Source organism: Canis aureus, chromosome 1, assembly GCF_053574225.1.
Source record: "Canis aureus isolate CA01 chromosome 1, VMU_Caureus_v.1.0, whole genome shotgun sequence".
NCBI lineage: Eukaryota > Metazoa > Chordata > Mammalia > Carnivora > Canidae > Canis > Canis aureus.
The window spans coordinates 92321177-92347428 of NC_135611.1; the positions used below are offsets into that span (position 1 = coordinate 92321177).

Here is a 26252-nt window from a genome sequence, read left to right on the forward strand (position 1 = left end):
TTTAGAATGTCCAGCTTCAATGACAGAGATATCTATAAAATTCCCAAGTATGTGAAAATTAAAATACTTCTCAATATCTTGGGGACTAAAGAAGTAATCAGAAGAAAATTGAGAATGTATTTGAACTGAGTGATAATGAAGATGTAACATATCAAAGTTTGGTTATATAGGTAAAGCCATAATAGTTAACAGTTAATGACCTTAAGAAATTATATTAGAAAAGAATAAGGGTAAAATTTATGACTTAAAGTTTCACTATAGGAAGTTAAAACAAAAGATCCAAGTAAACTCAAAGTATAAAGAGGAAAGAAAATTATAAAGAGCACAAATCAATGAAATAGAAAATAAGTAAACAATAGAGAAAATAATGCAACTAAAAGCTGACTTATTGAAAAGACTGGTAAAACTGATGAACCTCTAGCAAGGCTGATAAAAAAGGCATTATTAATAATCAAAATCAGGAAAAAATAAAAATTATTATAAATGTTATTAATTAAAAGGATAACATGTAAGGTATGAAGAAATTTTTATAGTAAATCTAACATCTTAGATGAAATGGAACAATTCCATGAAAGAATACAAAATGTCAAACTGACACAAGAAGAAAACCTCAAGAGGGACACCTGTGTGGCTCAGTGGTTGAGTGTCTGCTTTTGGCTCAGGTCCTAGGATCAAGTCTCACATCGGGCTCCCCACAGGGAACCTACTTCTCCCTCTGCCTATGTCTCTGCCTCTCTCTGTGTGCCTCTTATGAATAAATAAATAAAATCTTTTAAAAAAGGAAGAAAACCTGAAGAGTCTTACATCTATTACAGGAATTTTATGTCCATTAATAAAACTGTAAGCCTCAGTGGCTTCACAGGTAACTTCTATCAAAAATTTAATGATGAAATAATAACAGTTGTATATAATTTCATTCTAGGTAATTCACTAAGTTTATAGAATATGACAATCTCAATAGATTCAGAAAAATATTTGACAAAATCTATGGCTAATTATGATAAAAATTTCCAGCGAGAAGTAAACTGCCTCAATATGATAAGTGGCAGCCACAAAAGATACACCACAAACATTATACTTAATGGTGACAACTGGACTTTCCCCTACAATTAGGAGAATGTCATGGATAACCGCTTTCCCAGGTCCATTCAACATTGTATTGGAAGTCATAAGAATTTCAAAAACTCAAGAAAAAACATAAAAAGTGTAAAGACCAGAAAATGGGTAAAGCTATGTCTATGTGCAAGTGACAGATTATTTAAAGAAACAATTCTAAGGAGACACCTGGGTGGCTCAGTGGTCAAACATCTGCCTTCAGCTCAGGGCATGGTCCCAGAGTCCTGGGATCGAGTCCCACATCGGGCTCACCTTGAGGAGCCTGCTTCTCTCTCAGCCTATGTCTCTGCCTCTCTGTGTGTCTCTCATGAATGAATGAATAAAATCTTTTTTAAAAAAGAAACAATTCTAAGGAATCTGAAATATAACTATTAGAACTAGCAAATGAATACAAAAGGTTGTGGTATCCAACATTAATACTAAAAATTGATTAAAGACATCCAGTAAGATGGTAGAGTAGATGATCCTTTGTTTACCTTGTTGCATGGACATAACTAGGTAAACCCCACATCAGTGTAAATAACCCAGAAAATGACTTGAAGACTGGCAGAACAGACTCTCCACAGCTAAATGTAAAGAAGAGACCACACTGAAGAGGAAAGGTGGAGACATGGTTAGGAACCAAACTGACCCTTAGGACTTTGTGCAGGAGAGATGGACACTGTAGGCATGGAGAGGGGAGAAAAACAGACTATCATAGCCAGCACCCTAGGCACAAGAGATCTAGATTGGGAAGATGTACCCCCATAACACTTGGCTCTGAAAATCAGAGGGGCTTAATTTCTCAAGTTCTTACAATCAGTGGGGATTAACACCTGGAACTTTAAAAATCAGCATGTTCAGCTCTGGGAGAACCTGAAGGTGAGTCTCTGCCCTTAAGAGACAACACAACAAAAAGCCCTGCTGAGATACAGTGCAGAAGTAGCAGCTTGTAAGACACCTGGGGTGTATAAGAAGATTTGTTTGCTAATCTCATGGCCTATGCTGAAGGGGCAGGAATCTTTGGGAGAACTCTCCAAGAACAAAGGAACTGGTAGGTGCCACTTTCCTCTCCTGCTCCATAACCTAGATACAGGGACACCTGCAGGAATGAACATAGTGGGAATACTCTCTACCTAGCTTGCTAACAGTGCTCCTGCTCCCACGGGCTTCTTGGGGTTGCCTCCTCCAACCTGGCCTTAGCAGAAGTTTTCCTGGGAGGCTGCTGATGTCCTGTCATGCAAACCTTGTTAACACCATGCACCCTACCCCTGTGCTCTCCTATGGATCTTTTCCCTCTGAGTCAGCCTTCTCCCACAGCATACACATGCTGCACCCTCACATTCTCCAAAAAACTTGCTCCCTCCAACATGCCCTTAGTAGGAGTCCATTCAAAGTAGTGCCACAAATGTTACAGTGTGCAAGCAGCCCTAACAGGGGCTAGCACCACTCCAAACTGACTCCTGATCTAGGGAGAAGGGAAGATAATCACACACACCATTCCAGCTTTGGCCCCAGCACTGGCTGGAGGCAGACACCAGGTCTGACTACAAGTCCCACCTATCAATGGGATCTTCTCAGGGGATAACAAAGGGAAAGTGCCTCTGTAGTTCAGTGCTATTTCATCTCTGGCAAACACCTGATCTGACTCAGCTGAAGACTAAGGTGGCTCACTAACATCACAGAGATGAAACTCTGCCCACAACAGGCAAAGAAAGCCACTGCACACAATTGGAATGAAGGAAAAAGTGGCTCAGCCACAACAGCTGGGTACCTGTAACACACATACAAGACATCCCTAAAATGCCAGGGTGTGGTGAAGAGGGGGCACTGTACTGCAGAGCACTATAGGACCTCTTCTTCATAAGGACACTACTTCCAAGGGCTAGACACATGGTTGAGTTTCCTAATACACAGAAACAGACACGGAGAGTTAGACAAATGAGGTGACAGAGGAATATATCTCAAATGAAACAACAGGACAAACATCACAGCAAGAGACCTAAATGAAACAGAGATAAGTAATATGTCTGATAGAGAATTTAAAGACATGGTCAGAAAGATACTCACTGGGCTTGAGAAAAGAGTACAAGACCTCAGTGAGACCATTAACAAAGAGATTTTTTAAAAACCCATAAAAAGGAACCAAACAGAAATGAAGAACTCAATAACAAAAACTAAAAATACACTAGAAGAAATAAATAATAGACTAGAGTATGAAGAATAGATCAGTGACCTGGAGGACAGAGTAATGGAAAACAATCAAGAAGAGAGAGAGAAAAAAGTGAAAATAGATTAAGGGAATTCAGCAACTCCATCAAGCATAGTAACATTTGCATAATAGGGATCCCAGAAGGAGAAGAAAGAGAAAAGGGCGCAGAAGATGTATTTGAAGAAATAATAGCTAAAAACTTCTCTAATCTGGAGAAGGAAACTGAACTCCAGATCTAGGAGGCATAGAAAACCCCCAACAAAATCAATCCAAGGAGGCCAACACCAAGACACATAGCAATTAAAATGGCAAGAAGTCCTGATAAAGAGAGAATTTTTAAAGCATCAAGAGAAAAGAAAACATTTACATACAAGGGAAATCCCATAATACTATCAGCTGATTTTTCAGCAGAAACTTTGCAGGCCAGAAGAAAGTGGCATGATATATTCAAAGTGCTGAAAGAAAAAACCCACAACCAAGAATACTCCACCCAGCAAGACTACCATTCAGAATAGAATGATATAGAGTCTCCTAGAAAACAAACATTAAAGGAATTCATCACCACAAAACCAGTCCTATAATAAATGTTAAAGGGTGGGATGCCTGGGTGGCTCAGCGGTTGAGTGTCAGCCTTCAGCTCAGGGTGTGATCCTGGAGTCCCGGGATTGAGTCCTACATCAATCCTGCATGGAGCCTGCTTCTTCCTCTGTCTACGTCTCTGCCTCTCTGTGTGTGTGTCTCTCATGAATAAATAAATAAAGTCCTTAAAAAAAAGAAATGTTAAAGGAGACTCTAAGTGGAAAGGAAAGACCATAGCAGGAATAAAATATGAAGCATAAAGCAATAAAATTAATTATATCTGTTAAATAAATCAAGGGATTCAAAAAAATAAAAAGATGTAAACTGTGACACCATATACCTAAAATGTGGGAGCAAGAAGAGTAAAAATTTAGTGCTTTTAGAATAAGTATTAAACTTAAGCAACCTTCAACTTCATACAGAGTGCTACATGCCTAAGATGTCATATATAAACCTAATGGAAACCACAATCCAAAAACCGGTGATATATAAAAACTAAAGATAAAGGAATTCCAGTATATTTAGTGATTGAATACAATCACTAAAGAAAACCAGCAAACCAGGAGAGAAGAAAGCAAGAGAAGAAAGGAACAGAGAACTACAAAAACAACCATAAAACAAGTAACCAAATGGCAATAAGTACATACCTATCAATAATTAATTTGAATATAAATGGACTAAACACTAATAAAAAGACATAGGGTGGGATCCCTGGGTGGCGCAGCGGTTTGGCGCCTGCCTTTGGCCCAGGGCGCGATCCTGGAGACCCGGGATCGAATCCCACGTCAGGCTCCCGGTGCATGGAGCCTGCTTCTCCCTCTGCCTGTGTCTCTGCCTCTCTCTCTCTCTCTCTCTCTGTGTGACTATCATAAATAAATAAAATTTAAAAAAAAAAAGACATAGGGTGACTGAACAGATAAACAAGTAAGACCCATCTATATGATGCCTACGAAAGCTCATTTCAGACCTAAAGACACGTGCAGATTGAAAGTGAAGGAATAGAAAATAATTTATCATGCAGATAGAAGTGAAAAGAAAGCCTGGGTAGCAATACTTACATCAGACAAAATAGACTTTAAAACAAAGGCTGTAACAATAGATGAAGAAAAACACTATGTAATCATAAACATAATAATCCAACAAGATGTAACAATTGTAAACACTTAGGCACACAGCATGGAAGCACCCAAATACATAAAATAGCTAATAACAGACATAAAGGAAGTAATAGATAGTATTACAGTTATAGTAGCAGACTTTAACACCCCACTTACATTAATGGCTGGATCGTCCAAAAAGAAAATCAACAAGGAAACCATGGCTTTTAGTGACATATTGGACCAGATGGATTTACCAGATATATTCAGAACATTCTATCCTAAAACAGCAAAATACACATTCTGTCAAGTGCACATGGAATATTCTCTAGAAGAGTACACATATTAAACCACAAAACAAGTCTTAACAAATTCAAAAATACTGAAGTTATACCATACATATTTCTGGCCACAATGCTATGAAACTAGAAATCAACCACAAGAAAAATCTGGAAAGAATACAAATACATGGAGGTTAAATGACGTGCTATTACACAGTGAATGGATCAACCAAGAAATTAAAGAGGAAATAAAAAATTACATGAGACAAATGAAAAATGAAAACACAGCCACCCAAAATCTTTGGGATGCAACAAAGGCTGTTTTAAGAGGAAAGTTTATAGTAATACAAACCTACGTCAAGAAGTAAGAAACATTTCAATTAAACAATTTAACCTTACACTGATAGGAGCTAGAAAAAGGACAAACAAAACCCAAAACCAGTAGAAGTAAGGAAATAATAAAATTAGAGCAGAAATAATTGAAATATAAACTAAAAAAAAAACCCAATCAGAAATCAATAAAACCAGGAGCTAGTTCTTTCAAAAGATCAATGAAATTGGTAAACCTTTAGTCAGACTCATCAAATGAGAGAGGACTGAAATGAAATCAGAATTAAAGATAAGAAATAACAACAAACACCACAGAAATACAAAGGATTATAAGAGAATACTATGAAAAATCATATGCCAACAAACTGAACAACCTAGAAATGAATAAATTCCTAGAAATATACAACCTCCCAAAACTGAATAAGGAAGAAATAGAAAATTTGAACATACCAATTACCAGCAATGAAATTGAAACAGTAATCAAACAAAACAAACAAAAGTCCAGGACCAGAAAGCTTCATAGGTTAATTCTACCAAACATCTAAAGAAGAATTAATACTGATTTTTCTCAAACTATTACAAAAAAATAGAAGAGGAAGGAAAGCTTCTAACTCATTTTATAAGGCCAGAATTTATGCTGTACCAAAACCAGACAAAGACAACATTTAAAAAGCCTCAATGAAATATTAACAAACCGAATCCAACAATACATTAAAAAAATCATTTACCACAATCATGTGTGATTTATTCCTGGGATGCAAGGGTGGTTCAGTATTTGCCTATCAATCAACATGATGCATCACATCAACAAGAGAAAGAATAAAAACCATATGACCATTTCAAAAGATACAGAGAAAGTATTTGGCAATGTATAACGCCCATTCATGATAAAGACCATCAACAAAATAGGTTTAGAGGGAACATATCTCAACATGATAAGGGCCATATTTGAAAAACCCACAGGTAAACATTGTCCTTAATGAAAAAAACTGAGAGTTTATTCCCAAAGGTCAGGAACAAGCAAGGATGTCAACTCTCACCACTTTTTTTTTTCAACATAGTACTAGAATTCCTAGCCACAGCAATCAGACAAGAAAAAGGAATTAAAGGCATCCAAATTGGTTAATAAAACTTCCATAATTTTCAAGTGACATGATACTCTACACAGAAAATCCTAAAGACCACACTAAAAATCTATTAGAACTGATACATGAATTTGTTATGGTCACAGGATACAAAATTAATATAATGCAGAAATCTACTGCATTTCTGTATACCAATAACAAAGTATCAAAAAGAGAAATTAAGAAAACAATCCCATTTATAATTGCACCAAAAAATAATAAAAGACCCTCCAAGGGACCATAAGGGAAAGAGGGGAAACTGAATGGGGAAAGATCAGAGAGGAAGACAAACCATGAGAGACTTTTAACTCTGGGAAACCAATTGAGAGTTGCTGAAGGGGAGGTGGGTGAAGGATGGGGTAACTGGGTGATGGGCACTAAGGAGGGCACATGATGTGATGAGTATTTGATGTTGTAATATATATTGGCAAACTGAAATTAAATTTAAAAAATAAATGTGAGCAAAAGTAAAACTGCATTAAATTAAAAAATATAATATAATATAAATAAGATACCTATGAATAAATTTAACCAAGGAGCTGAAAGACCTGTACTCTGAAAACTTTAAAGCACTAATGAAAGAAATTGAAGATGACACCAATAAATGGAAAGATATTGCATGCTCATGGATTAAAATAACAAATATTGTTAAAATGTCCATATTACCCAAACCAATATACAGATCTAATTCAATCCCTACCAAAATACTAATAGCATTTTTCACAAACCTAGAGCAAATAATCCTAAAATTTTATGGAACCACAAAAGACTCCAAATATCCAAAGCAACCTTAAAAAAGAAAAGCAAAGCAGGAAGCATCACAATTCCAGACTTCAAATTATATTACAAAGCTGCAGTGATCAAAACAGTATGGTACTAGTGCAAAACAGACACAAAAACAGATGCAAGAATAGAAAACACAGAAATGAACCTACAACTGTACAGTCAATTCATCTTCAACAAAGCAAGAAAAAATATCCAATGGGAAAAAGACCGTCTCCCCAACATGTGGTGTTGGGAAAACTGGACAGCCACATATAGAAGAATGAAACGGGACCACTTTCTTTCACACAAAAATAAATTCAAAGTGGATTAAAGACTTAAATGTGAGACCAGATGCCATAAAACTGCTAGAAAAGAACACAGGCAGTAATTTCTTTGACATCAGCTGTAGCAATATTTTTCGAGATATGCCTCCTTTGACAAGGGAAACAAAAGCAAAAATAAAGTATTGGGACTACTTCAAAATAAAAAGTTTCTGCATAGCGAAGGAAACAGCATAGCTAAACGTCAATGTACTGAATGTGAGAAGAGATTTGCAGATGACATATTCAATAACAGTTTAATATCCAAAATATATAAAGAACTTCGACAACTCACACAGAACACAAATAATCCAATTAAAGGTGGGAAAGGGGCACCTGGGTAGCTTAGTCAGTTCAACTTCTGACTCTTGGATACAGCCCAGGTGATGTTCTCATGGGTTGGGCTCTCTGCTTAGCAGAGTCTGCTTGAAGATTCTCTCCCTTTTCCCTTGCCCCCAATTCATACACTATTCCCCCTCAAAAGTGAGTCAATCTTTTTTAAAAACTAAAAAATAGGGATGCCTGGGTGGTTCAGTGGTTGCGCATCTGCCTTCAGCTCAGGGCGTGATGCTGGAGTCCGAGATCAAGTCCCACATCGGGCTCCCTGCATGGAGCCTGCTTCTCCCTCTGCCTGTGTCTCTGTTTCACTCTCTCTCTGTCTCTCATGAATAAATAAATAAAATCTATAAATAAATAAATAAATAAATAAATAAAAAGTGGGCAGAAGACACAGACATTTCTCCAATTTAGACATACAGATGGCAACAGACACACAAAAGGATGCTCAGCACCACTTGTCATCAGGGAAATGCAAATCAAAATCACAATGCGGTTATCACCTCACACCCGTCAGAATGGCTAAAACAAAAAACACAAGAAACAACAAGTGTTGGTGAGGATGTAGAGAAAAAGAAATCCTGGTGCACTGTTGGTAGAAACTCAAACTGCTTCAGCCACTGTGGGAACCAGTATGGACATTCCTCAAAAAATTAAAAATAGAATTACCAGATGATCCAGTAATTTTGCTACTGGGTATTTACCCAAAGAATATGAAAACATTAATTTGAAAAGATATGGGCACCTCTATGTTTATTGCAGCATTATTCATAATAGCCAAATTATGGAAGTAGCCCAAGTGTCTATTAATAGATAAATGGATAAAGAAGATGTGTGTGTATACACACACATGGAAATACACACACACACATATATGTGTATATATATGTAATAGACTATTACTCATCCATAAAAAATTAAATTGTTATTTGCAACAATATGGATAGATCTAGATGGTATAATACCAAGAGAGATAAGTCATTCAAAACAAATACCATATGATTTCACTCATTTGTGAAATTTAAGAAACAAAACACATGAACAAAGTAAAAAAGAGATAAACCAGTCATTTGACTTGCAAATACCTTTTAAACACAGAGTGCTAGAATAAACGGGTATCCATATGGTCTAAAAGTAATCCTTGGTCCATACCTCACACCATATAAATAGTAATTAAGAGAGATTACAAGATAATACTAAATTTTAAAAATGATAAAGTAATAAAAAATTCAAAAGGTAAGACTTTAAAACTTCTAGAAGGAATCACAGGAGAAATCATTCACTATCTGAAAGGTTCTTAGGATATAGAAGGTAGTAAGGAAAAAGATGACAACCTTGACTTCACCAAATTTTAACACTTCTTTTCAGCGGAAGACATCATTCTCCAAAGGAGTAAAGCAAGTTCCAAGCTAGGAGATAACATCATAAATTACGTGCCTGACACTTGCTTGGTATCCTGGATACAAACAACTCCATAGATGAACAACCAATCGGTAACAAGTAAATGATTTAAATTCATAAGCCCATGAAAAAGTAAGTGCTTAATATCATTGAGCATCAGAAAAATGTAAATTAAAACCACAGTGAGATTCAACTACACATCTACCAAAATGGGGAAAGTTTTATTTTTATTTATTTATTTATTTTCAAAATGGGAAAAAATTCAATAGACTGAAAGACCAAATGTTGGCAAAGATGTGGGACAACTCTCATTCATCATTCGTGGGAGTATACAATGGTACAACTGCTTTAGAAAAAAAAATCTGGTTATTTATTATAGAACTAAGTATGCATTTATGCTATGAGCAAGCAATTTTACCCACAGATATTGATATAAAAGAAATAAAAAATATATGTATGCAAAATGATTGGCACGAGAATATTTACAGCAACCTTACTCATGATAGCCAAGACCTGGAGACAGTCTGAATATCTACCAAAAGGAGAATGGATAAACAAATTGTGACTATTACCTAGCAATAAAAGTGAACAAACTACTAATACTAGTAACAACATGGATGTCTCGAAACATGCTCGGTGACCTTAATAAAGAAAGTAGACACTGAATGATCCCATTTATAGGAAGTTCTTGAAAAGGCAAGTCTAATCCATGGTTAGAAGAAAATCAGAGCAGCGACTGCCCCTGGAAGGACAGGAGTAGGGAGTGACAGGGCAAGGGTATGAGGTAACTTTTAAGAATGATGGTGTTCTTGAGATTTGTGCATTTCAATATATGAAAATTTTAACTCGATAGAAAAAAATTAGAAACAAATTTTGAATTCTAGTTAATGATATACAGCCGGAAGTACATGACAGCAAAATGTGCTGGTTATTCTAATTTACTCCAAAATACATCATAAAAATAAGATGGACCGAATAATGGAGGATGGATGGATGGACAGACATGTGTTAAACAAATTCCTCACTCTGGCTGACTCCTGTGTGAGTAGAATTTCAAAACAAGAAACCAGGTTAATTTCTTTATCCCAAGTAGTTATCGGTAATGAAATCACTTAGGATATTTTAGCTAACCAGAGGAGAATATGTACCATCGCTAATACTTTACATTGTCTGGATTAACACTGTAAGTACACAAGATCCATTTATGTCCAACTTAAAGAAATGACCGTCAACCATCTAAGGTAGACCCAGGGCACTGTTAGCCTTAATTTTCTTTATCAGACTTGATATCTTCCAGAGTGACTTTTCTTCCTTCCTAAAACACTTCCAATTATACTTTAGTTTACCTCCCTGCTTGCTTGACATTTGTCATCTAGAATCTAAAAATGATCAACCAATGATTCAAAGGCAAAAACAACGAAATCATTCTGAATGATACTCAAATTGAAAAATGATATTTCTGCAAACAACCTCATCTTCAAGGAGAAACAACAACACTGATGAAGACTGGGACAATCCTTGGTGGCCTCTCCTATAGCTCTGGATGAATGAGGATCAAAGTGTGTGTGTGTGTGTGGGCGGGGGGGGGGGTCAAGAATAAAAACATTCTCCTAATCTAGGAAAAGGTTGGTTGCTCTCTAGCCATGGTATCAGGTAAGCACCAGCACCAATTTCAGATCATTCTATCCATGGCAGCTCACATCAGGAAACATGCTGCCAAAAGCCAACCAATCAGTAACAGCAAAGTCAACCAATCAGGAGACTTGTCCTCAGGAAAGGCAAGGAAGGGGTCAGGACAGGCACAAGACTTACCAGCATGAGACTCAAACTTCAACAAAGCACTGTTGTATCCCAGAGTAATCAAGATGGATTCCTTCCCCACCCGGCAGCATTCAGTGTCTCTGTTGAGTAAGCATTTAAAGACACAGACGCCATCAGCTATAGAGGGTGGAGGAAAAAAAAAAAAAAAAGAAAAGGATTAGGAAAATCCATTTTTGAGCATTGTAAAAAGGTTCAGCAACATTATCCCTACAATTCTCTCATGTTTTCAAGGCTCTCCATGTCTTTCTTCTTAATATAATGCCTCCTGAGATTTAAGAGGATCTAAGGATCTGAGATAAAAGAGGAGTTTAACTATGGCCCTTTACCAATTCTTTGCAGGTGGGTTAGCACAGAGCTGTTATGGCCTCTTGCCTTTATGCCCAGGGCCCCACTCCCTATAAACCCTGTATTCTCCAAATCATTTTGCATCTCTTGACGGAATCCCAGGAGCATCCGTCCAGGTAACATCCCTCTGGGAGATTTTTTTTTATATAAATTTATTTTTTATTGGTGTTCAATTCACCAACATATAGAATAAAACCCAGTGCTCATCCTGTCAAGTGCCCACCTCAGTGCCTGTCACCCAGTCACCCCCACCCCCCGCCCTCCTCCCCTTCCACCACCCCTATTTCGTTTCCCAGAGTTAGGAGTCTTTCATGTTCTGTCTCCCTTTCTGATATTTCCCACTCATTTTATCTCCTTTCCCCTTTATTCCCTTTCACTATTTTTTATATTCCCCAAATGAATGAGACCATATAATGTTTGTCCTTCTCCGATTGACTTATTTCACTCAGCATAATACCCTCCATGTTCCATCCATGTTCCATGGAACATGTCCTCCAGTTCCATCCATGTTGAAGCAAATGGTGGGTATTTGTCATTTCTAAGGGCTGAGTAATATTCCATTGTATACATAAACCACATCTTATTTATCCATTCATCTTTCGATGGACACCGAGACTCCTCTGGAAGATTCTTGAGCACCTACTATGTGCCAGAGATCTCATAGAATCTTCATTCAGAGTATTGTCACTGCCAATGTTTTTAGGTAAAAATGAGGCAGAAGGTTTTTGCCCAAATTTACACAGCTGGTAAGTGGCAGAACCAGAGTTAAAACCCAAGATTAAATTTGACTCCAAAGCTCATTATTGCTCTTAAAAAACCAAGACAAGCGCAAAAAAGAGGGAGCCTGGTTTCTGCAAGCAGGGCCCACAGTGAGTGGCTAGGTTCTCATGAGGTTCACACATAGATAACTGAGAAGTCACTTGCTATTCCTCCTTCTACACATTAAACAGGCCTTTAGCACTAGAGCAGCTGTAGTGTGGTGGCAAAAGTAATAAACTTGGGGTTTTGTTTTCATTTCTGATATTTACTAACTTAGGGACTTCAATCACCTAATCACACTTGGGCACATTATTTCATCATGTAAAATGAAAATGTTGATCTTTACTTCCCAAGTTTTTTGACTAATAAAGGTAAAATAACCTCTAAAATCCTACTAAAATGATAAGAGACTATTGGCATTTCTCTCATTATAGAGTAGATCTTAGTTCCCATCCTTAATGTCTTTCATTCTCCCTCACAAATTCAAATACAGATAGTGTTTTGACTTTGAAAGATAATTATATATAAAATTCTACTGTTACACAAATATGTGGCACATTCATACACACACACATTCAAAACACACGCATACACAGAGTAAAAATGGCCAAATATTTTCAATTATTTTCACCCATTACTTCAAATGAATGAATACCTCCTGATGGAAGCTTTCACAAATATTTTTTGCAAAACATCTTGGCTGGTTAAATAGTGCAGATGTTTTGAAAACATTTTCCTGGCATAAAGCATGAATACAGGTTTAATTATTTACAGCCCAGTCAGTGTCTCAAAGGCATCAGTGTCTCCTTGCAGAGAGGCAGCAGAAAGAAGGGAGTTTGGGACCCTTTTACACAATATGCTCTCTTTAAATCACAAAAAGTGGTTTTTTCCCCCCAAGAAACCAGGATTTTCCACATTTGCCAATTGTTTTCTTACAGTTTTGAAGGAAGATGAGGGAGGGATGCTACTCTTCTATAGTAGCTCGCAGTTTGTGAACTCTTTGCAGGTAAGGGTGATTTTACTTTATTTTTAAAATCATTATCTTTTTTTCTCTGAATCTAAATGCAGCACAGTACCTGGGACTTAACAGATCTTTCTTAATCGGTGAAAGCATTTCTTCACATATTGATGGCATGCCATCCCAGAATAGATAGAAAGTTTCAAAATTTATCTGGTTCAATTCTCCTAAACCAGATATGGTCAGAATTTTTTGTTTTGCTGTTGTTTGTTTGTTCAGTTGTGATTTGATTAGGGTATAAGATGAATTGCTCTTTTTTTCCTACTTTCAGACGTTGCAAAATGCCTGCCCATATAGCCTCTTTTCTTCATCCTCTCCTACCCTCTGTTTAAATATAGGTGGAACAGATCTTTCTTTTGTTTTTTGTTTTGTTTTGTTTTTTGTTTGTTTGTTTGTTTTTTGGAATAGATCTTTTTAAGCATGCCATGGAATCCAGTAAGTACTGGTAACTATGTAATTTTTTAAAATGTTGCTTTGGCAAAATAAATGAATACTTTAAACAAAATTGAAAAGTAACGATAAGCTGGGAAAATATTTTTAACATACTCAACAAAGATTGAATATCCTCAAGATACAATTAACTTTAAAAAATAAGAAGCAAGCATTCTCATTGAAAAGTTAGTAAAGAGAACAGCAGGTAATCGACAACTAGAAAAATGCCAATAGCAAAAAGAACGTGAATAATGAAGTAACAGTCAAAGAAATGTGTAATCAAACAATGAAGTCTAAATTTTTATCTCTGTGTGTCAGCCTTTTAAAAATAAGTATTAACAATATCAAATACTGGAAAGAGTCTGAGACAATGGTGAATAGCAATTATTGGGAACATAAATTTCTATGTTTCTGGTAAGTATTTTGCCCATAGGTTCAAAATGTAAAGTCTAGGTATTCTTTGCTAGACATTCTGCTTATAATCATTTCCTCCAGCAAGTACGTTTTCTAGTGTGGATGAGTGTACTGTCGAGGACATTCATCTTAGAGTTGTTTGCTACCTCTAGAAGATGCAAAGAAGTGAAATCTACCATGTACATGGTTGGTTAAGTGGAACATGATGGGGACACCTGGGTGGCTCAGTGGTTGAGCATCTGCCTTTGGTTCAGGTCGTGATCCTGGGGTCCTGGAATCGAGTCCCGCATCAGGCTCCCCACAGGGAGCCTGCTTCTCCCTCTGTCTATGTCTCTGCCTCTTTCTCTGTGTCTCTCATGAATAAATAAATTCAATCTTTTTTTAAAAAAAATGGAACATGATGCCCTGTGTTCAGGTTGCGAAACAGCATATATGTTATTGGAGCAATTTAATGTGTTTATTTTCTTCATAGAAAGCTGTTTAAAAAGAGACACATCAAAATGTCATCAGTTGTTTCCTCTGGAGAGATTTGGGATAATTTTTATTTTTCCCTTTACAAGGTTCTGCCTTGTTTGAATTTTCTATGAGATTACTTATTTTTAACAATCAGAAAATACATGCAACCAATAAAAGACACCTACTATAGATAGCGTATTTTACCATAGTCTCATTCTTGGTGGGTATTGACATCCTTTTAATTCTCATTTATTAAACAGTAACTGGTAGCTTATTCATTCAAAAGTACTGATTTAAGAATAAGTGTATCCAATACAAGTATTATCTCAATTCTCAGTTTTAAGATCATTCACAGAAGTGAAAGTTTTCTCATTATTTCTCTTTGCTAATCTTATAACTTGTACCAATTTTCTTTCCTATACTTAGACCATGTTAGTACATAAAACAAACATTCTAGTTGACTTCTGTTAACTGACGTGAGCAGTATTAAAGTGCACCTATCTTATGGTAAAGTGTATTATCAACTGATAAATGTGTATTTTTAAATTTAAAGAATCTGTATCAGAAAAATTAAGGAATACATTAAAGAATTGTTGGGAACAATATAAATGCAAGACCATGAAATACAATTACACGATGACAAGTAGGAGTGACGTGGAGATCATATCCAACGTACATTGTACTAAGGTTCAAGGCATCTATCTTTCTACCAAGTTATTATTACTATTAATAAGAAGTATATTTGCAGAATATTCTGACTCTTTACAAACATCTCTATTCATCTTTTCAGTGGTACAGAAGGCTGGATGCTTCTGTGTACTTACTGTCATTCTGCTTTTGAATTTTGCTTTCCTCAGGGACATCTGCTTACTTCGTCAAAGGGCAAGGCCTGATCTGCTGGTAGCAGCAAAGTAACAAGCGGATTAAGTTCATGTGTACAAAATTTAGGCAGCTTTAAAAGAGCCCAGAGTCTTGTGGCTTCCTCCCTGAAAAAAAAAAAAGCCACTTGCTCTCCCAGAAGTTTCTCAAAGAAAATCATGATGGCAGTGCTCCGGATGCCTATTATATCTTCCACCTAGCTTCATCTGACAAGATTCCTAGAGGCACATGAAGAAATCCAAGTTCTACCCATTTTGCAAGTGCATACAGGTAAAGATGGAAAAGGGCATGGGGTAAGATCAAGAGAATTGCTCTTGCCTCTATGAAGCAATATTTCTCTATTTCTCCACACAGGCACCGCCCCCCCCCCCGCCCCCCATTTTCAGCACTTGCAAATGCAAAAGTCCAATCTCCATCGGAAAGCTACAATGCCAGTTGACCAAGAACATTAGATACCAGGCACGGTCTAAAACAAAGGTTCTAAAGATTTTTTTAAAATTTATTCATGAGAGACACACAGAGAGAGGAAGAGACATAGACAGAGGGAGAAGCAAGCTCCCTGCAGGGAGCCTGATGCGGGACTCAATCCCAGGACCCCAGATCATGACCTGAGTCAAAGGCAGACACTCAACCACTGAGTCACCCAGGCACCCCTAGAACAGAGGTTCTAAACTAGATTTTTATATATAAAGTCCTGGAAAGAAGAGTACTCGTGGCATGTATGCCACTTAATAATATGGCATTAATGCCAATTCTTGGTTAAGTGACCCTTTTAGTATTTTCCTCCCTAGAAATACAAAGCCTACCTAAGGAGTGTGTTTTCTAGAAATAGAAAGCTAAACAATGATTGTATAAACAACACCTCTGTAGATAGAATAAAGTATATAGATAACTGTGCATTTATTATTTCTAACAACTTTAACCACAGAAAAGGGGTGTAAAGGAAAAAGGACAGGATTATGAAACTCTGAAAAATCTGATATTAAAATTTGGCATCAATGCTGATTGTATTAACTTTCCTATGAGATAGGACAAAATAGTAATAAATGAGACACTGCGGCTTCTCCTCCTCTGGAGAATTTTGTACTTGAAGATTAGATCCTAGGCTCTCACTTGCTAGAGTAAGAACTGAAAATGGATTGATTGATTCAGGTTGAAAGGGGCCAAGCATTAAGATATTTTCAAATTGGTTGTCCAAAGTCATTCTCTAATAGAATCTTAAGAAGGGCTCAGGGGAACAAGTTGTTCAGTAGATTCCTCAAGAAGATTCATAGGAACAATATTTCCTGAACTCTTGCATGGCAATAGTTGTCTTTGTCTCTTACGTTTTTGAAGGTCAGTTTTTCTGGATATAGAATTCCCAGCTCACATTTTCTTTCTTTGTGGATCTCTGGTATCTTCATCCATTTTCTTCTAGGGAATAGCATTACTGTCAAAAAGACTGATTTTCTGTCACTTGTATGTAATATACTAATGTTGTTGCCCAGATATCCAGAAGATTTTCTCTCTTTCTTCAAAGGTCAGTAATTTTTGCCAGAATATGTCTTACACTAGCCATTCTAGTTCAATATTTTCAGGTATAAAGTTATTCCTTTAATAGATATTTTCAAATTTTTTCATGTTGGTAAAATTTTCTCAATTATAATTTTCTCATTTATTTCTTTGCTCTGTTATCTTCTCCCCAGGCTCTTATATATGTGTTGGATCATCTTTGCTGATCATTGATATTTGTAACTTTGACTCTTTTTTATCTCTTTTTTACATTTCCTTTTACATTTAAATATTTTCCCATCTTTTTCCTTTATTTGATATATTTCTTGTTGCTTCTAGTTTAATCTTCATTTTTTAAATTTTTTATTTTTAATGATTCATTTTTACTAAGTATAATCCTGAATTCTAACATTTCATTTATGAGTTTGCTAATATGCTTTATGCTACTCTCTCATGTCTTGTTTAATTTTCTTAATTTCTCTGATTTTTTTTAATTTAACCTTAGAGACACATTTTGGGGCATTTATCTTTTTAGCACACTTTAATTGTTGGTGGAGATGTTATTTTGCCCCTTCCTCCCTTTTTTCTCTGTATGGCACTTGACTTTAATACTTTTCTATTGTTCATTTTTATGTGATTATCATTTTCCTAAACTTTTAGAAAGATGGTCATTACACATACAATTTTGTAAGACACTATCAAATTGTTTTCCAGAGTGAATGTGCCATTTCACATCCCCATCACCAACAGACAAATGATCCAGTGATCCCACATCCTTGACAACATTTGGTGTTGTCACTATTATTTGCTGTAGACATTTTTATAGTTGTGCAGTGTTATCCCATTGTGGGTTTAATTTGCACTTTCCTGATGACTAATGATGTGAATATTTTTCATGTGCTTATTTAGCATCTGCAAATCCTCTTCTGTTCATGAGTTTTTATCCATTTTCCAATTAATTTTTTTAAACTGTGGGGCTTCGCAAGTTCCTCTTATATTCTAAATACTGGTCCTTTGTTATATATATATATATATATATATATATATGGTTTGTGAGTATGTTTCTCCCATCCTGTTTGACTTTTCATCCTCTTAACAGGATCTTCTATGGAGCAAAAGTTTTTAATTTTGACGAGATCCAACTTATCAAGTTTTACTTTTATGGATAATCTTTCTGTGTCATGTCTAAGAACTCTTTGACTCCCTTGACTTTGTTCATCCTATGGTTTCATTAGATCTTTTTTATTACTATTATTAGTAAAGAGAAATTGAGAGAGAGAGAACATGTGCAAGTGGGTAGGGGAGGGGCAGAGGGAGGAGACTCTTAAGCTGGCAACCACACCTAGCACAGCCTGACACAGAGCTTGATCTCACAACCCTGAGATCATGACCTGAGCCGAAACCAAGAGTTGGATGCTTACCTGACTGAGCTATTTAGTCCCTGGTTTCATACATCTTAACTGGACAACTGTGATAGTTTCTCCACTATAATCTGCTTTTGAAACTGAAAATGAATTTACATTACTCCAAGCTTCCAGGTTATAATTAATGAAGCACGTGTGCAATCATTGTAGAGCTCTGCTCAAACCTCCAAAGATTCCCTGTTCCCACCCTGCCACCCGCCCCACGCCCAACGAATGTTAAAGCCCAGACTCTCCTGCCAGGAACTGTAAACTCCAAAAATACCTTTCATGCCCCAAACAACCCCCTAAAAAACCACTAGCCCCCAAACATATACTATATAACCAAACTAACTAGCAGCTGATCTCCAAAAAGTGTTTATAATTATGGTGGCAGTAGGGATGTGAAGTTTAAGAGTAGAACTACTAAAGTGATACAGCTCCCTTTCCGCTACTGAAAATATTACCTAATTTACAATATCCATTTCAAATGCCACCACCTCCATGGTACCTTCCCTGGCTGACCCCAACTGGCTTATGTTATTTCCTTATTTCACTACCCCAAGAGCATTTTATACCTTTCTTTTGGTCCTTTGCTCCTTCTTTAATTTCTATCCCCATTTTATTCATGTTGGAAGATGTCACACTACTCATGAGCAGGAATTGTGACCTCTTCACCTCTGATTCCCATGGAGGACTTGGCACACAGCAAGGACCAAAAGTGCTAACGTGACTGGAACCACCACTGGCATCACTCAAGTTCAGATTCAGGTTCACTCAGTTCAAGCTCATGGCCTATTTGCCATGTCCACTGTTAAAAGCAAAGGAAAAAAAGACAAACTTAGCTCATCTTTCTAGCCTCTGAATCAGCTCTAACATATTTTTTTTAACCATTCCTTCTTTTCTGCTGTATCCTTCTCTCCACATATGACCACAGTAGACTGAACAAATAAACACTGAAACTCCATAATGAAATATTAAACACCCCTGTGACCAATATTTTCAAATCAGAGGGAAGTAACTTTTCATTCTGTCTTTAATGAAATAGCATGCCACTTCCCTAACAGCTTCCCAAGGAACCTACTGCTCCCTCAAATTTATTTACAATGCTTGTCTGGGTAATCCTTCAGCTCCCCCCGCCATTTCTCAAGTAGGAAAGTGATGACGTGTTAGAGAGCCCTAGGAATTCTAGGGAAATAGCAACAGATCCTGTTCTTTTTAAAATCTCAACTCTTTCTGACCATACACAGGTCTACTGATTCCAGCACACCACTCAGCACGTAGAATGTAATTGATACATACTTATTGAATTAAGCAAGTAAATCAATACAGTCACAGAAGTAGCTTCCTAAAACATAATAATAAAAAAAAGAAGATTAAAACCTCAGAGCATTAGCAGATCAAAGTGTCAATTGAACACTCGGTATTTTTAGTTGACTTTTTTTAAGGCTCTGACAAATGGTTGGGACCTTTTGGTTTATGAAATGTTTTTCCAGTTATGATATGAGAGCAAAAGAAAAAGCTGACTTCCTCATTTCTCCATAAAAATGTGAAATCCTCCTACTCCTCCCAAAGAAGCTGTTTCTCTTAGATTTAAATTTAATTTCACTGTGAATGTCTCTTTAGGGTAACTAAATATCATACAGTCTACATTCTGTCTGGGCAGTATTTTCTCAGATCACTAGCTTTCTCCTTGTGGTTTCTAAAGACTATAAACTGTCTTCTTGTAGTCATTCAATTGGGGATAATTGCTCCAATGTGGATTTACCAGCTATAACAACAAAAAAGTGGGAGCTTCCAATGAAAGAGTATAAAAAAAAACAGCTCTGCTGTCAAGAGCTATTCTCGGGACTCATTTTTGTTTTCACCGTACAGCAGATGTTGAGGAACCAGATGTCTGCAAGCCTTGGTTAGGGGATTCATTCATACATGCAGCTAACATTTATGAGCATCTGCTAGAAGCCAGTCACTGTTGACTGGCACTATGGGAAGATGCAAAGAAAGATAAATAAACTGTAGCCATGCCTTGAGATAGCTCACAGTGTAAGGAGAAGAGGTCTGTTCAAATGCTACAGTACTCCCAGAAAAGTGAGTAACTCATTTTGCCTGGGAGACTTTTCATAGGAGACATTGTGCTGGACCTGAACCTTAGAAGAAAAAGGAAGAGCTTGCCAAGTAGAAAGGAAAAAAAAAGGAGGGAAAGGTTATTCCAGGCAGGGGGAAGAGACATTGGGAAAGGCTGGTAAATGAATGCACCAGGAATAAACACGGCAGATCTAGAAATGAGAAGTAATTCTGCTTGGTTTGCAGGTGAACTAGTTGAGTGTTACTACATTAATCTGCAATGGAACATTGGGACAGGGGTCTTTTAATGTTTTCATCTGCTGCAATTAATGTTGCCATTTTGATTGACAACAGTTGCTCATAGTAACTCAAGTTAAAAATGGGGCAGCTAGCCATTCTTTGTAGGGCACTTTCACATCCTTTATCTCATTTGTTTCTCCCTGCTGGTTATGAGATAGGGCTCCTTATGCCTATTCTCTAAACATCAATCCTGAGGCTCAGAGTTCCTAGGCTATTCACTTAATCTCTTCTCAGTCTGGATTGTTACTGTCTGTTCTTATTGTTCTGCATTGTGCAGCTCCCTATGACAAGTAAAAACAAAGAGGAAAAAGACAAAGGCGTTTCAAAATTTCTCAATACATGAGCCCTGAGATCCTGTTTTCAAAGCAATAAGTTGAAAATATTCCCTTTTACTACTTGATCTTAGCTACTCTTAAAGCCTACTTCAAATTCCAGTGATCACAAATTAATTGACCATGTATATATGCATTTATTTCTGGGCTCTCGATTCTATTCCACCGGCCTAGCTGTCTGCTTTTATGCTAGTACCATACTGTTTTGATTACTGCAGCTTTATCACATAGCTCAAAAGTAAGAAGCATGATGCCTCTGGCTTTGTTCTTTTTGTCAGGACTAGTTTGGCTATTTGGGGTATTTTGTGATTCTATATAAGTTTTAGAATTGTTTCAACTGCCATATGACCCAGCAGTTACACCCCTGGGCAACTGCATTTATCCCAGAGTAATGAAAATTTAGGTCCACCCCAAAACCTGTATACAAATGTTCATAGCACCTTTGCTTACAACAGCCTAAAATTAGAAATCACTTGGATATCTGTCAGTGTGTTGAATGGTTGAACAAACTTGTACATCCATTGCATGGGATACTAGTAAGCAATAAAATGAATGAGGTATGGATCTCAAGGGCATCTGGCTGAGTAAAAAAGCCATCCTCCAAAGCTCACATACTGGTTTCTGTGGTGGTTACACAAATCTACACAGATAATAAAGTGATGTAGAATCATATATACACATTATACCAAGGTCATTTTCCTGGCTGTGATATTATACTAGAATTCCATAAGCCTATAACCATTGGGTGAAGGGTACATAGGACCTCTGCACTACAGTTACAGTTCTCTATAATCTGTAGTTATTTCAAAATTTTAAAAAAGTTTTTTAAAAGACTTATTTATTTATTTTAGAGATGGGGAGAAGAACAGAAGGAGGAAGAGAGAATCTCAGGCAGACTCTGCACTGAGCACAGAGCCCCACAAACGGCTGGATCTCAACGACTCTGAGATCATGACTCAAGTGGCAAACCATGAGTTAGTTGGTCACTTAACCAACTGTGCCACCCAGGTACCCTAAAAAGTTGTTTTAATGCCCTAGAGGAGAAGGTAGGCCACTAAGAAAACCTCTAATGGATTATAGTTTGTTTTAGATGTGTTTTGCAGCTACAATTTTTATAAAGACCAAGTCCTCATCTCTTATAATTATATACTACAGGGTTTACAAACAACAGCAACAACAACAAAAAGAATTGTTTTTTCTTGGGCACCTGTGTGGCTCAGTCAGTTAAGTGTTCCACTCTTGATTTCAGCTCAGGTCATGATCTTGAGGTCATGAGATCAAGCCCCATGTTAGCTTTGTTCTGGGAGTGGAACCCATTAGGATTCTATCTTCTCCACACTGCCCCCCCCCCCCATACATGGGTGTGTGTGTGTATATGTTCTCCCTCTAAAAAAAAAAAAAAAAAAAAAAGAATTTTTTTCTACCTCTGTAAAAATACCTTTGGACTCTTGATAGGGATTACACTCAATCTATAGATGGCTTTGAGCAACATGATGGACACTTGAACAATACTAATTCTTCCAATCCATGAACGCAGAATACCTTTCTATTTATTTGTCTTATTCAATTTCTTTCATCAGTGTTTTGTAGTTTTCATGGTAGAGATCTTTCCCCTTTTTGGTTGAATGTATTCCTAAGTATTTTACTGTTTTTGATGTTATTGCAAACAGGATCATTTTCTTTATTTCTTTTTCAGATAATTTGTTGTTAGTGTCATAAGTGTCTTTAAAATGGTGAAAAGGGTATGTGAGTGAACTGGAATAGAATCAAAATAGAAATTTTAGAAATTAAATTTAAAAATTAAAACAATAGATGAGTTTAAAAACAGATGAGATACAGCTGAAGAAAGAATTGAACAGAAAACACTTGTTGGGCAATCTTCTAGATTGCTTCAGAGAAAGACAAAGAGACAGAAAATATGAAATCAGTTCAGAGACTGAGGCCATAACAAGAAGATCTAATTTACACTTAATAGGAATTTTACCAGAAGGGAATAGAATGACTAGGGAAGGAATAATACTTGGGAATGTAATGGATGACAATGTGCTGAAACTTAACGGAAAATATGCATCACCACATACAAGCAAGGGTTACCTTTAGGATGAAGGGAAATACATTCTATATTTAGATACACTGTGGTAAAACATCAGTATACCAAAACAAGGGGAAAATCATGAAAGAAGCCAGAGAATAAAAACAAATTAACTACATAGGAATGAAAATCATACTGACAATTGCCCAAAGAAAAGAGGTTCCTTCTGTGTGCCTATCACCAACAATTTTCAGAATCACAAATCAAAAAAAAATTTTTTAAGGTTACTAAGTTTAGGTTTTAAACCAAGCTCTTTTTATGAATTTATTGCCTTGAAGAACACTAGAGGTCATTCTACCCAACTCACTCACTCAGTAAGTGAAGACCTGAAGCCCTGGTCATGACTTCTCTAAGACTTTACAGTTTGTTAATAGCAGGTCTGGTACTAGAACGTCATCTTCTGTTAACCTCCTTCCAAGTGGAAATCTGAAAAGTCGCGATTATCTTTAGCCCATTATATTTGCCTTACAACACTTATTCCTACAACCTTAAATTATCTTCCAGCTCATACACAGACACCTTCATACCCCCACACCCTCTTGCACATACTAATCAAATTACCATAGATTAGAAAATATACCAAAACCTGGTCACAGCTTCTGAAACTTTCAGCAAATCAGAAGCGGCTCATATGTAGTTTGGATAGGTCACTGCAGACACACTCCATGGTGACGGGTCTTTTCTACCCAGTGTATGAGACGGCACAAGGTCCCCCTCCCCCTTCCCCCGCACATGCACTCAACTGGCATTTTCATTCCTCAGCACTACCCAAGTTCTGTTGGCTATTACTGCCTGGAGAAATCTGAGAACATACTATTACCTTCCTTATTATCTTCAGGTGGTAAGTAAATTATTTGAGAGTCCCGATTCTGGATGTGTGGATAATTCACATATTGGAACAGATAGATACTTGGAAAAATTAAGCCCAAAGTAACTCTTCACCAAGTAAACCAAGAATCTCTTTCTGTTGGTGAAGCCTAGAATTGTAGCACTGAAAAGAACTCAAGTGCCTCTATATTGTTGCAGCTCAAAGTGTGTCTGTGGATGGGCCAGCAGCCTTAGCATCACCTGAATCTTGTTAGAAACGTAGACTCTCAGGTCTACATCCAGATTCTGGACCAGAGTATGTATCTTACCAAGATTCCAGGATGACTTAAGACCAGCAAGAAAGTTGGAGAGGGACTGGTCGAACCACCCGAAAGTGAGGGTTCCTCATCCTATTTCTATGTCACGCCACATAGTTTTTTCTTATTCCTTTCTGTTCATTCATTCCTTTATAGCACATATGTCTATATTCTCAGCACCTTCGCTAGTTGAAAAATAAAATTCCTAGATGTGAGTAACAGACCTCAAAATACCATTAAAATGATTAGGCATTTGACTACATTTCTTTCCCATTCAAAAGTAATTTCTAACACCCCTTAAATAAACTTAATTCAATGACGGCTTCATTTACCCTTGAGAACGATATAACAATGTTTTTGCTACTTTGTGTACATAAAGGTAAAACACGAAATGATCTAATCAGTTATTCAGTGAAGTCAGTTTGATGTTCCATCAATTCATAAAAATCAATAATTCACAAAGGATTTCCAGTTTTCCTTAATGCTATTACTTTTCTTTCTTGTAAGTGCAAAAGCAGTTAATATTTTATTTTCCTAAGTTGTATAGTAAGCCATCTAGAATTTTAAAGTGTAGAATATTTTCTATATTCTTTTACAATTAGGGAGCAACTAGGATGTTTTTCTAGTGCCATTTAATGCAGGTGATCTTGCCTTGGAATTTTCCAAGTGATGCCAGGTTTGAAGAAAGAATGACAAGACAAGGAATAAAACCCTCATGGGCAATCAAATAATATTTTTGCTTCCTTCTCCAACCTTAACTTTATAAAATAATCAAGAATTCCTTTAAGACACTTGATCTGATACAGCACTTGCATTTTTACTGTCCTCCATAAAGATTCTTTAATGTTTAGATTAGCATGTTTTAATAGAACAAATAACTTGAATTACTTTTGTAACTCTAGAAAACACAAATAAGTGGGGACAAAATGGTTTGTTCAATAACTGTGTTGAGACAATTGGATAAACATTTAAGGGCTAAAAAATTTACATATTTACTACTTATTTCTCTCTCTACAAATTAGTAGAAATATTTATTTACAAAAAAATGAAAGTATAAAAGCAGTAGAAGAAAATACAGGTAAATTGCCATAAAACTTTGGGCTGCAGAATATTTGGATACATTTTCCAGGCATTATGCCAATGACAGGAGCCATGAAAAAAAATAAAACCAAATACATTTGACAATCCATTTTTTGAAAGAGTGACAACTTGAGATAAATTACAAACTGGAAATATGCTACAATATTTAACAAAAGAAAATTAAAGACCCACAAAGAGATAACCAACATTTTTGTCTATCAAATTTGTACAGATATTTTTCTATGTCTTTAGTGAATATGGGTTAACATAGGAAGAGAGAGTACTCTTATTATGGTGTGAATGATAGAATACTTTGGAAGGGCAATTTAGTATTGCATATCAAAAGTTTTTAAAATAATCATGCCCTCTGACTCAGTAATTTCAGTTTGATGAGCTTACCCTTAAAATATAATAAAGACTGTGTGGAAAGATTTAATTATAATTCTCTCCATTGTAGTGCTGCTTGTACTTTTGAAAAACTGGAAAAATTTAAATGTCAACCAATGGGGGATTAATTAAGTAGATCATGGAATCCACATGGGAACACCATGAAATTGCCAAAACTAATGTCAATGTGGATGGTTGTTCTTTATGTATTTTAAATGAAATTTTTTCATAAAATGTTTTGTGTAACTCTGATTTTATAAGAAAAAAATGCATACACCTAGAAGTGTCTGTAAGTATAGGCATTGAAGCTTTAATAGC

The 26252-nt window shown here is 36.4% G+C and overlaps 1 protein-coding gene across 2 annotated transcripts in view; it reads right to left on the reverse strand.

Annotated features, from left to right (window-relative positions):
• LOC144320058 (histone-arginine methyltransferase CARM1-like) overlaps positions 1-26252 on the reverse strand; it is a 248903-nt gene that overhangs the window by 146875 nt on the left and 75776 nt on the right. For both annotated transcript variants that reach the window (XM_077908451.1, XM_077908452.1), the window contains exon 2: positions 11353-11478. In XM_077908451.1, the coding sequence (XP_077764577.1) occupies positions 11353-11478 (126 nt within the window). The remainder of the gene's footprint in view (positions 1-11352; positions 11479-26252) is intronic.